The following is a 13209-nucleotide window of genomic DNA, read 5'->3' as shown; positions in this document are numbered from 1 at the left end:
CTCACTGCCTATATTATCTCACGTGACTTCTTTATCAGCTCTGTGGGGAGGGCAGCAGTACTCCCATTTTACAGATGTGGAACCTAAAGCTCAGAGAGGGGGTGTCATTCACCATTAGTCACATAAGCAGAACCTGTGTGGTCAATACTAATGAACACCCCTGCAGACACATATCATGAGAAAGAGCCTGTCCAACTGATGGCAGAGAGGGAGGTGGTACCTTCAGGTTGATCCACTTCTCCAGCACCCTCTTCTCATTGAACTGGCAGAGGAGGCCCGAGTAGGACACACAGAAGGTACTGCCTGCCATCCGGCCCCGACCGCAGGCCACACCACAGAAGATATTGTTGTGTAGCTCGCCCAGGATGCCTGAGCGCCCTACAAGGGGCACTGTGCTCGTCACCTGGAGACACAGAGGGCATAGTGAGATACTGTCCACACAGCTGAGCCCCCAACAGGGCCACGATGGGTCCTGCATGACCAGATGATAGGACACAACGAAACAGGAGAACTCCAAGAAGCTCTTCCAAATGGAGGAGAAGGAAAGAAAACACTAGAACCCTGCCACTCTGGACAGGGGGGCTGGAAGCAGCAGTCCAAGAATGAGAGCTGGTCCCAGGGTCAGGGGGTTCCTGGCAGGGCCTGTGCATCAGCCCCCTGAGAGTAGGCCCAGAAGCAGCAGCTGGGCCCCTGAGAGGTCAAATGGCCCGAGACCGCTGCCCTCAAATCCCAGGGAGAAACAGGAGGCCATGCTGCCACAGATGGTGACTCCCTCAGGGCCTGGTTAAAGGGCCAGGGACAGAAACTCACCTTTGTCTCAGTGGAGACTTCCAAGAACCAGAACCTCACATGTCGGTTCCCAACAGTGACAAAATAGCTGCTGTCCTCTGAGAAGGAGAGGGCGATGACTCTACAAGATACCTTGTTGGAGGCCACTACGATGTCTTTCTGGAAGAATAAGTGCAAAGCTCGTGCCAGCACTCATTCCACTGGACTGCCTGGGCCTCCCTGCTCGTCCCCACTCCAAGTCTGTCTTCCTGGGACCCTCCAGGGAGCTGCTGTATGGGGAAACTTATGTGGGGCAACCTGCTCATTCCTCACCACAGAGGAGGGGACAGAGGCTTGGAATGGTCCCCCCAGGAGAGTATGTTCCAGAGCTCTCCCAAGGGTCTAAGCTCTGCAGCCCACACATGGTATTGGGGACAGTCATGGCTGGGATGTAAGGACAACACAACCTATGGCTGTCACGGATGGTGCTCCTGCTCTGGGCCCTGCCCTGAGCCCTTCACAGGATAACCCATGAAATTCCCTCAATAGCCCCATGAGGGAGGCGCCTCTCCCCAACCCTCCTAGGCTCAGAGGGGAAGATGTCATGTGCTCAAGGTCACATAGTGGGTTATGGGCAGAGCCAGGACTTGGTACCCACTTCTGCCAGCTCCACAGCTGTTCCAAAGCCCAGTCTTCCAGTGCTTATCAACTCATTAAAGTCTTACAACTCAACAAGATAAGTAGCACTATATCCATCTAACAGAGGAGGAAACAGACTCACAGAGATGTTAAGTCACTTGGCTAAGGTCACAGCTGGTCATTATAAAAATATTTATAATTCTTCCAGCTGGGCACCTATCTTGTGCCTTACAGTAAGGGATCAGCATGTCGCAGGTGCTCAATAGCTGTCATGTGTTGGGTGAGTGAGCACTTTACTGCGTCCTCTCATGTAGCTCTCCCAGTGCCCAAGACACAGGATGCTCTGGCAGCTGGCTGCCTGCCACAGGCCCGCTGGTCTTACCTTCCAGTCCCAGACGTTGAGCACCATGTCATGTTGGTAGCCCATGGACACGATGTGCTTCATATTGGGTGAGAAGGCCACACAGGCCACACCATACTTGTGGCCTAGCATCTCCGCCACCTGATTCTTCTCCTCCACATCCCAGATGCGCACAGCAGGCCTATGCCCATTCTAGGGAAGGTGGGGTCATTACTGCTGCTGGGCTCTGTACCAGGCAGGGCTAGAGGGGTTGTCAAGGCTGAAGATTGCATTGCCATAGGGTGTGCCCAAAAGCCATCTCCCCCATCTGCTACGGGGCTGTTCTGGCCCAGGAAGGAGCTATTCCAGGGACTCCCAGGCCTGCTGGGAGCATAAGGAATGGCTCCTGAGGCCCCCCAACCCCCACTCCCACTCAATCGTGATCATGACTCACCTCCCCTGTCACTATGTACTTCCCATCAGGGGAGAAGGCCAGAGCACTCAGAGACTTCCTGGGGATAAAGAAAAGAGCTGATCACTGGTTCCGCTAAGGGTGGCCAGTCAGACCCCATCCTGGCGGCTCTGATAGGACTCTGCCCTCTCCTGCCTCCCAAGCCTCAGAAGAGGCCAGGGGAGGTGAGCTCAAGCAGCTCCCACAGAGCCAGTACTGCTGGCGTGCCCAGCACAGCACACAGAGAAATGGGGGTAAATGCAAAGCCCCTTCGACCCTGAGATACCAAACCCAAATGGGGCAGACATTGTATGGGGACCCTGCTTTCTTCTCTCTCTGCCGCAGTGGCTACCCTAAGACCCCACCCACCCTATAACACTGAGAAATAGAGATGCAGGAAATGGTACAGGCCTGGCCTAACTAAAGGGGTGGTGCTGATGGGAGGATCCTGGCAGACATCACATCAAGGTAGCCTGCAGCATGTGCTCCACTGATAAATACTCAAGATATTCTGGAAAATCCATAAACAGCCAAAATGTTTCTGATACTCCTAGCTAGCCTGCACAAGGACTTGAATGAACAGGCTAGCTGACAGGTTTCTGGCAGCAAGATTCACCATTCTGAGATTGTATGGTTTCCTTCTTCTCCCCGCTCTCTTTTAATCTTGTTTTTACCTTTGTTCCTTAACAATAATTGTCTCCCTACGTGAGATGGTAAATTGGCGTGCAGATAACTAAGTAAATGTCACTAAGTGAGACTTTGGCAACTTCATGGAATATTCATCAAGTCAACCTGCTTCCCAGGCTTCCCGTGGTTCCTTACAGCAGCAAACAGGGCAAATTGCGTCCTGGATATCCACTTGTCTCTCTTTCCTCACTGACATAATCCCAGTTTCATGCTTGCAGCTATGCAGGTACAGCTACATGACTCAGTCTGGCCAAGGAGAAGTAAACTGACATGATGTGTGCCCCGCTTCCCACCAGTTCCCCTCCTGAAATAAGCACAGAACAGCCAGAACTCCATCTTGGGCCATAAAGTGACTTCAAGACCAGAAGCCTCACAATAAATGGGGTGGAACAGAAGGAGAGAGGAATGGAGGCTGGGTGCGGTGCCTCATGCCTGTAATCCCAGCACTTTCAGAGACAGAGGTGGGAGGTTCACTTGAGGTCAGGAGTTCACGATCAGCCTGGCCAACATGATGAAACCCCATCTCTACTAAAAATACAAAAAAATAGGCCGGGCATGGTGGCTCAGGCCTGTGATCCCAGCACTTTGGGAGGCCAAGGCGGGCAGATCACAAGTTCAGGAGATCGAGACCATCCTGGCTAACACGGTGAAACCCTGTCTCTACTAAAAAGTACAAAAAAATTAGCTGGGCTTGGTGGTGGGTGCCTACAGTCCCAGCTACTCGGGAGGCTGAGGCAGGAGAATGGCTGAACCCTGGAAGTGGAGCTTGCAGTGAGCAGAGATCACGCCACTGCACTCCACACTGGGAGAGACAGCGAGACTCCATCTCAAAAAACAAACAAACAAACAAACAAACAAAAAATAGCCAGGTGTGGCGTTGGGCGCCTGTAATCCCAGCTACTCGGGAGGCTGAGGCAGAAGAATCGTTTGAACCCGGGAGGCGGAGGTTGCAGTAAGCCAAGATCGCACCACTGCACTCCAGTCTGGGCAACACAGCAAGACTCCGTCTTGGAAAAAAAAAAGAAGTGGGGCAGGGTGCGGTGGCTCATGCCTGTAATCCCAACACTTTGGGAGGCCGAGGCGGGTGGATGATGAGGTCAGGAGATTAAGACCACCCTGGCTAACATGGTGAAACCCTGTCTCTACTAAAAATACAAAAACAAAATTAGCCGGGAGAGGTAACAGGCACCTGTAGTCCCAGCTACTCGGGAGGCTGAGGCGGGAGAATGGCGTGAACCCGGGAGGCGGAGCTTGCAGTGAGCTGAGATGGCGCCACTGCACTCCAGCCTGGGTGACAGAACGAGACTCCATCTCAAAAAAAGAGAGAAAAAAAAAGTGGGGTCCCTGGTGTTCAGAGACACAGCCCCTGGGCTGCCCACCTCCGGACTTAAGATGTGCAGGAGGAGCATGCCCTTGGGTTTTAAGCTACGCCGTGGAGGGGTTTCTGTTGTCTGTAGCCACCTCTAACCTGTCGCATGCCCCGACCTTGTGCCTGGCCCTCTAGCAAATGCTGTGTGGCCATCACTGCACTGATTCCTCACACATGCTTCATGGAGTCAGGGCTCTCATGAACCAACTTTGCAGATGAGGTGACTGCAACACAGGGAAGTCCCATGCTACGGTTAACTAACCAGAAAGGACAGAGCCCTGACCTCTAAGCCAGTAGTTCTCAGTCTTGGCTGTACATTATAATTCCCTGGGGAGCATCTGAAAAGTGTCAAAGTCTAAGATAAGTTGAGTGAAACTTTGGTGAGGAACAGGATAATATTTGCACAGTCTCAGAAAAGATTTCCCCAGGATACTTGCTAATCACAAAGGTGAAGAGAGAGGCTTTGAAGTGGAGGAATCTGGAAGGCAACACCTTGGCCAAATGCTCCCAGTGAACACCACCAGTCACGGGAGACCTCCTGAGAGGAGGCACTGGGAAGAACACAGCACCCCTTCTGGTCTGTTCCTGTCAAAGATGCAGAACCTGAGTCTGCCCTTGAGGAAGCATAGAATAAACCCAAGATACCTCATCTACAATCCTCAAAAGTGTCAAGATCAGCCAGGCGCAGTGGCTCATGCCTGTAATCTCAGCACTTTGGGAGGCCGAGGTGGGCAGATCACAAGGTCAGGAGTTCGAGACTAGCCTGGCCAACATAGTGAAATCCCATCTCTACTTAAAAAAAAAACAAAAAACAAAAAACAAAAAATTAGCCAAGAGTGGTGGTGCGCACCTGTAGTCCCAGCTACTCAGGAGGCTGAGGCAAGAGAATCGCTTGAACCCAGGAGGTGGAGGCTGCAGCGAGCTGAGATCACTCCATTGCACTCCAGGCGGGTGACAGTGTGAGACTTTGTCTTAGAAAAAAAAAAAGTGTCAAGATTCTGAAAGTCAAGAAGAGACAGAAGAGCCACGTCAGCCTGAAGGAGACTGAGGGGACAACTCAATGCAATGTGTGATTCCAGACAGAACCCTTTGGCCATAAAGGACATTCATGGGACAAAGGCTGACTCCTGAATGGAGCCCTCTGGGGAGTGAATGGGAGTGATATACCAATTTTCATTTCTTGATTTTGCTGGATATATTACAGTTTAGAAGGACTGTCTTTTTTTTTTTTTGTAGGAAATACATACTGAAGTATTTATTTTATTTTATTGTTTTTTTTTTTTTTTGAGACAGAGTCTTGCTCTGTCACCCAGGCTGGAGTGCAATGGCGTGATCTTGGCTCAATGCAACCTCTACCTCCCGGGTTCAAGCGATTCTCATGCCTCAGTCTCCCAAGCAGCTGGGATTACAGGCACCTGCCACCATGCCCAGCTAAATTTTGTAGTTTTAGTAGAGATGGGGTTTCACCATGTTGTCCAGACTGGTCTCAAACTCGTGACCTCAGGTGATCCACCTGCCTCGGCCTCCCAAAGTGTATTTATTTTATTTTACTTTACTTTTCTTGAGACGAAGTCTCGCTCTGTTGCCCAGGCTGGAGTGCAGTGGTGCAATCTTGGTTCACTGCAACCTCCGCCTCCCGGGCTCAAGCAATTCTCCTGCCTCAGCTTCCCGAGTAGCTGGGATTACAGGCGCCTGACACTAGGCACAGCTAATTTTTGTATTTTTAGTAGAGACAGGGTTTTGCCATGTTGCCCAGGCTGGTCTCAAACTCCTGACCTCAAGTGATCCTCCTGCCTCTGAGGCCTCCCACAGTGCTGAGATTATAGGTGTGAGTCACCGTGCCTGGCCTGAAGTATTTAGAGATATAGAGGCATCATGTCTACAACTGATTCTCAGATAGTTCAGAACAAATTAATATGTATATAGACAAAAAATGATAAAGCAAATGTGGTAAAATGCTAACATTTGGCCAAGTGCAGTGGCTCGCTCACGCCTGTAATCAGCCTTTGGGAGGCTGAGGCAGGCGGACTATCTGAGCTCAGGAGTTTGAGACCACCTTGGGCAACATGGTGAACCCCGTCTCCACTAACACACAAAAAATTAGTTAGGCATGGTGGTGCATGCCTGTGGTCCCAGCTACCTGGGAGGCTGAGGCATGAGAATCGCTTGAACCCAGGAGGTGGAGGTTGCAGTGAGCTGAGCCTGGGTGACAGAGCAAAACTCTGTGTTAAAAAAAAAAAAAAGCTAACATTTGGGAAATATGTGAAAGGTACATAGGTATATATGAGCTCTTTGTACTATTATAAGTCTGAAATTATTTCAATATAAAAAGTCTCAAAATTGCCAATGCCCAAGTTTCATCCCAGATCAATTGATTTGGCTTTCTCTTGTGGTGAGACATAGGGACCAGGTGATTCTGATATGCAGTTGGAAAGAAAACCCCCACACTGGCCACACCACCTCCTAATGCACACCCACTGGTGGCCCAGGGTGGGCACCTGCATGCCATCTACTACAAATCCAGGCCACCCACACCACTGCCTACAGGGATTAGGAAGGCAACACAGGTGTGAGGAACTGGCCACAACGGGCCTGACAAATGTCACTAAGCTCAGTCCATCACTGCCACAGGGGAATTTGGGCCCCAGAGGCCAGAATTTCTCACTTCTCCAAACAAGAGGGACATGTGGATTTTTGTGTTAAAAAACTTGAAATGGGCCGGGCGCGGTGGCTCAAGCCTGTAATCCCAGCACTTTGGGAGGCCGAGACGGGCGGATCACGAGGTCAGGAGATCGAGACCATCCTGGCTAATACGGTGAAACCCTGTCTCTACTAAAAAATACAAAAAAACTAGCCGGGCGAGGTGGCGGGCGCCTATAGTCCCAGCTATGCGGGAGGCTGAGGCAGGAGAATGGCGTAAACCCAGGAGGCGGAGCTTGCAGTGAGCTGAGATCCGGCCACTGCACTCCAGCCTGGGCCACAGAGCGAGACTCCGTCTCAAAAAAAAAAAAAAAAAAAAAAACTTGAAATGGGCCAGGCGCGGTGGCTCAAGCCTATAATCCCAGCACTTTGGGAGGCCGAGATGGGCGGATCACGAGGTCAGGAGATCGAGACCATCCTGGCTAACACGGTGAAACCTCCATCTCTACTAAAAAATACAAAAAGCTAGCCGGGCGAGGTGGCGGGCACCTGTAGTCCCAGCTACTCGGGAGGTGAGGCAGGAGAATGGTGTAAACCCGGGAGGCAGAGCTTGCAGTGAGCTGAGTTCTGGCCACTGCACTCCAGCCTGGGCAACAGAGCGAGACTCCGTCTCAAAAAAAAAAAAAAAAAAAAAAAAATTGAAATGTTGTCCACTCATCCAACCTTTAAAACACACTGTATTGGGCAAGTTTGTGTGACTCTGATTTGTAGCTGCTGCCTTACGAATGCTCTCCCAATTACCAGCAGCTATTTTATTTTCAGAGGAGACCAAGGCTCTGAAAGAAGTGTCTCACCTGAGATTCCACAGTGAATAGATGCTTAAGCCAGGAATGGAACCCAGCTCTGCCCTTATCACCAGTAACAGAACCCACAGTTTGGAGCAAAAGGTCCAAAAAGCCACTTTCAAGAGGGAATGCACTTCTGCCAGATAACAAGAACCTGCCGTAGCTTAAGGACCGTATCTTAGGGACCATAAGGGCAGGAGAAAACCCACTCCTTATCCATTCACCTGGAGAACTGGGCCAAAGGAGCAGAGCCTCAGCTATGCCAAGGAGGGACACGGTATGCCTTTCAAAGGTCACAGCCCTATTGGGACCACATCCCAGGGCAACACAGTGATCAGTTAGCCCCAAGGCAGAGGAGCGGGTCCTCCCCCAATAACAGCTGAAAGGATCTTTCTAAAACCCAAATCATGTTCAGTCTTTCTCTTAGGAAATAGCCATCAATGTGCCAGACACTGCTGTTTGGTGCTGGGGACACAGAAATGAACTCAGAGAAAGTCCCTGCTCTCAGAGTGCTCACACTGAGGAATGGAGACCCACAGTGAAAACCATCAATGAGGAAATTGGACAGCATATCAGAGATGGGAACAAATTTTGTGGAGAAAAGCAAAGCGGGAAATAGAGCTGCTGGAGGGCTGGGGATGAAAAGCACATCCCTGGCCTTTGGCGCCCTCCTGTGGCTGCTCTCTGCACTCAGCATGCTCTGCAGCCCCTCTCCAAGGCCGCAAGGACTACGGGATGTGGCTTCTGCCTATTCCAGTCTCATCTCCCCTGCTCCCTTTCTCCAGGCACCGGATCCCTGGCTGCTTCTAAAGCACCGAGATTCTTACCACTGCAGGGCCTTTGCCCTTGCTGTCCCCCCTGCCTGAAGCGCTCTCCCTACAGCTTCTTATGGGTCACCCTCTCACTTCCTTCAGGTCTCAGAGTCAAGGCAGCATTCCCTGAGCCTTCTGATAAGGCTTTCCTCCTATTCTCTGCCCACAAACCTGCCCGAAGACATCCCCCATCATTTCCTCCACAGCACTGATCATGATCAGCCAGTAATTTGCTGACGGGTTTACTGTCTGTCTCACTCTAGCCAGCACAGATTCTCCTCTCCTGTGGTCACTGCTGTGTCCCTAGCACATGGAACAGCATCCAACACAGGCAAATGCTGCTGAGCCAACAGGTGAGTGAATGAGTGAGCACCTACCCATGAGTACCTCCAGGCTATGCGGGGGAGGGGAGGTGTGCCAAGCCCCTGGTTCCACCCCTGCCCCCAGGCCCAGGCCTCAGCCTACCTGGCAGTGTTAAAGATGTGCTGCTGTTTGTTCTCCTTGGGGTCCAAAATCACCACCACACAGCTGGGGAGAAAGAGGAAAATGTGCCTCAACTTCGGGGAGTGTTGGGGTCCTGGGATGATTCTATTCCCACCAGAAAAGCCCACAAATAAACAAGCTCCCTCTGCACAGAGATTCTCTCTGGTCTCCTCCTCCTCCCATTCCTCCAGGTGTTTACACTGAGAATTCTAGGGCACTTTAACATTACTATGTTCTTAAATAGAAACCAGCACTTCCTCTGAGGTAATGTCTGTCAGGCCCTAGGCTAATAAAGACCTTAGGCTGGCTACAATCCCAGCACTTTGTGAGTAGGGGGTGGGGGGATCACTTGAGCTCAGGAATTTGAGACCAGCCTGGGCAACAGAGTGAGATCTCCTCTCTACTAAAAAAAATTAGCTGGCTGTGGTGGCATGTGCCTGTAGTCCCAGCTACATGGGAAGTGGAGATGGGAAGGTCGCTTGAGCACAAGAGGTTGGGGCTGTAGTGAGCTGTTATTCACACTATTGCATTCTAGCCTGGGCAACACAGCCAGAGTCTGTCTCAAAAAAACAAAACAAAACAAAAAACAAAACAAAAAAAAGAGAGAGATGTAATTGTTTTAAATCCTCACAACTGCCACGTCAGGTCAGGACTCTTTAGGCCCATTTATAGATAAGGAAACAAACCCATAGAGGGGACGTCCTTAGCACAGTGTCAGGCTACATAAGTATTTATGGAATGAACAGTTGTAGCGTCTTCTTCAGTCTTCTCAACTATGCAAGCAGAGAGGGTCACGAGCTCTGTTTTACAGAGGCAGAGGAAGAGGCTCAGAGAGCAGCATACATGGCAGAGCTGGGACACAAATCCAGGTTACCTGACACCACAGCGTGGAGTTTAATCACCTGTCTTTCCCAGATCGCTGTCACCTCCCCCCTGTAGTCATAATAAAGGCTTTCATTGCACTCACTACATGCCAGGAACTGTTCTAGACAGAGAGGGGGCTATGGAATCCTCTCCATAGCTCTCAGAAGCAGGCCCCATTATCCACATTCTACAGGTGAAAAAGATGAGGCTCAGAGTGATTTACAGATGGCTTCAGGCTCCAAGCTCCAAATTCCCTAGCAATGATTGGACATCGAGGCCCTTATCTGCTTACCCTGCCAGGTAGGCCACATGGCCTGTGCCAGGATCACAGGTTAGGCCACTGCTATTCTGGGCTGTGATGCCAAGCACCTTCTCGAGTGACACCTGCAAAGAAAAAGCCCAAGTCAGAGGCACCTGCCCCAGCTGGCACCACATGGTGCAGCTGCCTTGGCCACCCATTCAGATCCTGCTGCATTCAACACCCACTCACTGAGCTTCTGTGGCCATGCCATCCACCAGCAGCTAACACTTGTTCTCTCAACATTCCTTTGACAAATACGACGCTAGGTGAAGAGCACAGAGTGGTGAGGAAGAGACAAATCCCTCATGTCCTACTGGTGATGGGTATGTAGGACATAGAAAAGAAGCAGAACAAATATGTGAAACAGATGCCAAGTAATGACGGGTGCAAGAGAGAAGAAAGTAGATAAGGAGGTCAGGAGTGCAGGGGAAGGGGGAGAATGCCATGGTGAGAAGGTGACCTGTGTATAAGCTTCTAAGTACTTTTTTTTGTTTATTTGTTTTTTGAGATAGAGTCTTGCTCTGTCACCAGGCTGGAGTCCGTGGTGAGATCTTGGCTCATTGCAACCTCCGCCTTCCGGGTTCAAGCAATTCTCCTGCCTCAGCCTCCTGAGTAGCTAGGATTATAGGCGCAGGCCACCATGCCCAGCTAATTTTTGTTTTAGTAGAGATGGTGTTTCACCATGTTGGCCAGGCTGGCCTCAAACTCCTGACCTCAGGTGATCCACCCACCTCAGCCTCCCAAAGTGCTAGGATTATAGGCAAGAGCCACTGTTCCCAGCCTCTTAGTACTTTTATATGTATAAAAGACTTGAATCCCCACAACAAGCCAAGTAGAAGGCACTATTATCACCCCTGTTTTACAGGTAAGAAGTCTGATGCCCAAGATCCTACATCTGCAAATGGCAATGTTGATATAGAAACCCAGGCAGTCTGGCTGCAAAGTCAGCACTTTGGGCTGTACAGGAGAGACACAGTAGTGGCCAAAGGTAGACAGTTTCCCCACGTCAGATTCATAGTCCCGAAATTTGAGAGATTTCAACAAGTAAAAAACACATGAACAGTAATATTTAAAATTTAAACAAGGCTGGGTGTGGTGGCTCAGTCAGGAGTTTGAGACCATCCTGGCCAAAATGTCAAAACCCTGTCTCTACTAAAAATACAAAAAAATTAGTCAGGTGTGGTGGCCCATGCCTGTAATCCCAGGTACTCAAGAGGCTGAGGCAGGAAGATCGCTTGAACCCAGGAGGCGGAGGTGTCAGTGAGCTGAGATGGCACCACTGCACTTCAGCCTGGGCGACAGAGTGAGACTCTGTCAAAAAAAAAAAAAAAAAAAAAAGAAGGCCGGGTGCGGTGGCTCAAGCCTGTAATCCCAGCACTTTGGGAGGCCGAGACGGGCGGATCACGAGGTCAGGAGATCGAGACCATCCTGGCTAACACGGTGAAACCCCGTCTCTACTAAAAAATACAAAAAACTAGCCGGGCGAGGTGGCGAGCACCTGTAGTCCCAGCTACTCAGGAGGCTGAGGCAGGGGAATCGCTCGAACCCGGGAGGTGGAGCTTGCAGTGAGCTGAGCTCTAGCCACTGCACTCCAGTCTGGGTGACAGAGCAAGACTCCGTCTCAAAAAAAAAGAAAAAGAAAAAAAAAAGGAACCAAACAGATGAGGAAACAGAGGCCAAGAGGGGTTACCCATCCAGGAAGGGGTAGCGCCAGGATTCCAACATAAACAACCAAGCCATGGCACTCATGTTGTCTTATCTGTCGATCAGCATTACTGGGCATTGGTATGAATGGTCATTTTTAGACTAGGTCTTTGCAAGACAGATCAACTCCGTACTGCCAAACAAGAAAAATAAATATTACCCCAAATATACAGTTATAGTATCAGTATTAGCTAACATGAATAGAGTACTTGCCATGTGCCAGTGTTGTTCTGAGTGCCTAGGATATGTGACCTCATTTAATCCTCACAAATACCCTATGAAAGATTTCTACATCATTCTCATTTTACAGATAAGAAAACTGAGGCACAGATAAGTTCATAACTTGGCGGGGCACAGTAGCTCACTCCCGTAATCCTAGTACTTTGGGAGACTAAGTCAGGCAGATCGTTTGAGCTCAGGAGTTCAAGACCAGCCTGGCCAACATGGCGAGACCCTCTGTCTCTACCAAAAAACAAAACAAAATTAGTCAGGTATGGTGGCATGCACCTGTAGTCCCAGCTACTCAGGAGACTTGAGGTGGGAAGATCACCTGAGCCCATGGAGGCTGAGACTGCAGTGAGTCGAGATCACTCCACTGCACTACAGCCTGGATGACAGAGTAAGACCCCATCTCAAAAAAAAAAAAAAAAAAAAAAAGAAAAAGAAAAAGCAAAGTTCATAAACTACCAGGAAGAACAGGACTAAAGTTTAAGCTCAGGCTGCCTGGGTCCAACCATACCAGTCTGTTCTCTTAGCCACCTTGCTATAATGCCTCTCTGAATTTGATATTGTTATATGTAGTTTAATAGCTCAAAAGGCACTTTCAGGAACATATAAGATAAAGGCTATGACGTATAGGGTGCTGGGTGAGAGATGAAGGTGGGTGTCTGCTTTAGAATGGGGTTCAAGAAGGCCTTTCCAGATAGCGACATTCAGGCTGAGACTTGAAGGATGGGAAGGAGCCAGCCAGGTAGATTGCAGCAAAAAGCCCAGGCTAAGGAGGCAGAAAAGAATATGGAGCCTCAGGAAAACCAAAAGCAGGCCAGTGTGACTGAACGTTGGTGACAGGGAGGACATGGGAGGTACAGCCAGAGCCCTATAGCCAGGAGTGGGCAGTATAACCACAGTGCAGGAGAAAGTCATGGGGCAGGAACAAGCTCCACCAGCAGCTACCAGGTATCCTCCCTTTATCTGGACTCTGTGCCAAGAAGATCACAAGTAAAATTTCACTTCTTTCCAATGCAATAGTATAATTTTTTTTTTTTTTTTTTTGAGACAGTCTTACTCTGTCGCCTAGGCTGGAGTG

The 13209-nt window shown here is 50.0% G+C and overlaps 1 protein-coding gene across 12 annotated transcripts in view; it reads right to left on the bottom strand.

The window, feature by feature from the left end:
• Nucleotides 1–13209, bottom strand: part of WDR62 (WD repeat domain 62) — a 48449-nt gene that overhangs the window by 33652 nt on the left and 1588 nt on the right. For 10 of the 12 annotated variants that reach the window (XR_001441412.3, XR_001441414.3, XM_015123728.3 and 7 more), the window contains exons 2-7: nucleotides 10191–10282; nucleotides 9017–9079; nucleotides 2202–2259; nucleotides 1790–1960; nucleotides 811–948; nucleotides 221–403 (exon numbers count right to left, since the gene is read on the bottom strand). Coding sequence is in view for 10 of the 12 variants with exons in the window: in XM_015123728.3 (XP_014979214.2) it covers nucleotides 221–403; nucleotides 811–948; nucleotides 1790–1960; nucleotides 2202–2259; nucleotides 9017–9079; nucleotides 10191–10282 (705 nt within the window). In the remaining 2 variants the exon portion in view is untranslated. The remainder of the gene's footprint in view (nucleotides 1–220; nucleotides 404–810; nucleotides 949–1789; nucleotides 1961–2201; nucleotides 2260–9016; nucleotides 9080–10190; nucleotides 10283–13209) is intronic. The other 2 variants (XM_028839606.2, XM_077982326.1) reach the window with 1 other exon arrangement.

This window comes from Macaca mulatta, chromosome 19 (genome assembly GCF_049350105.2).
Source record: "Macaca mulatta isolate MMU2019108-1 chromosome 19, T2T-MMU8v2.0, whole genome shotgun sequence".
Lineage (NCBI taxonomy): Eukaryota > Metazoa > Chordata > Mammalia > Primates > Cercopithecidae > Macaca > Macaca mulatta.
This window is presented reverse-complemented; position numbering and strand designations above follow the sequence as displayed.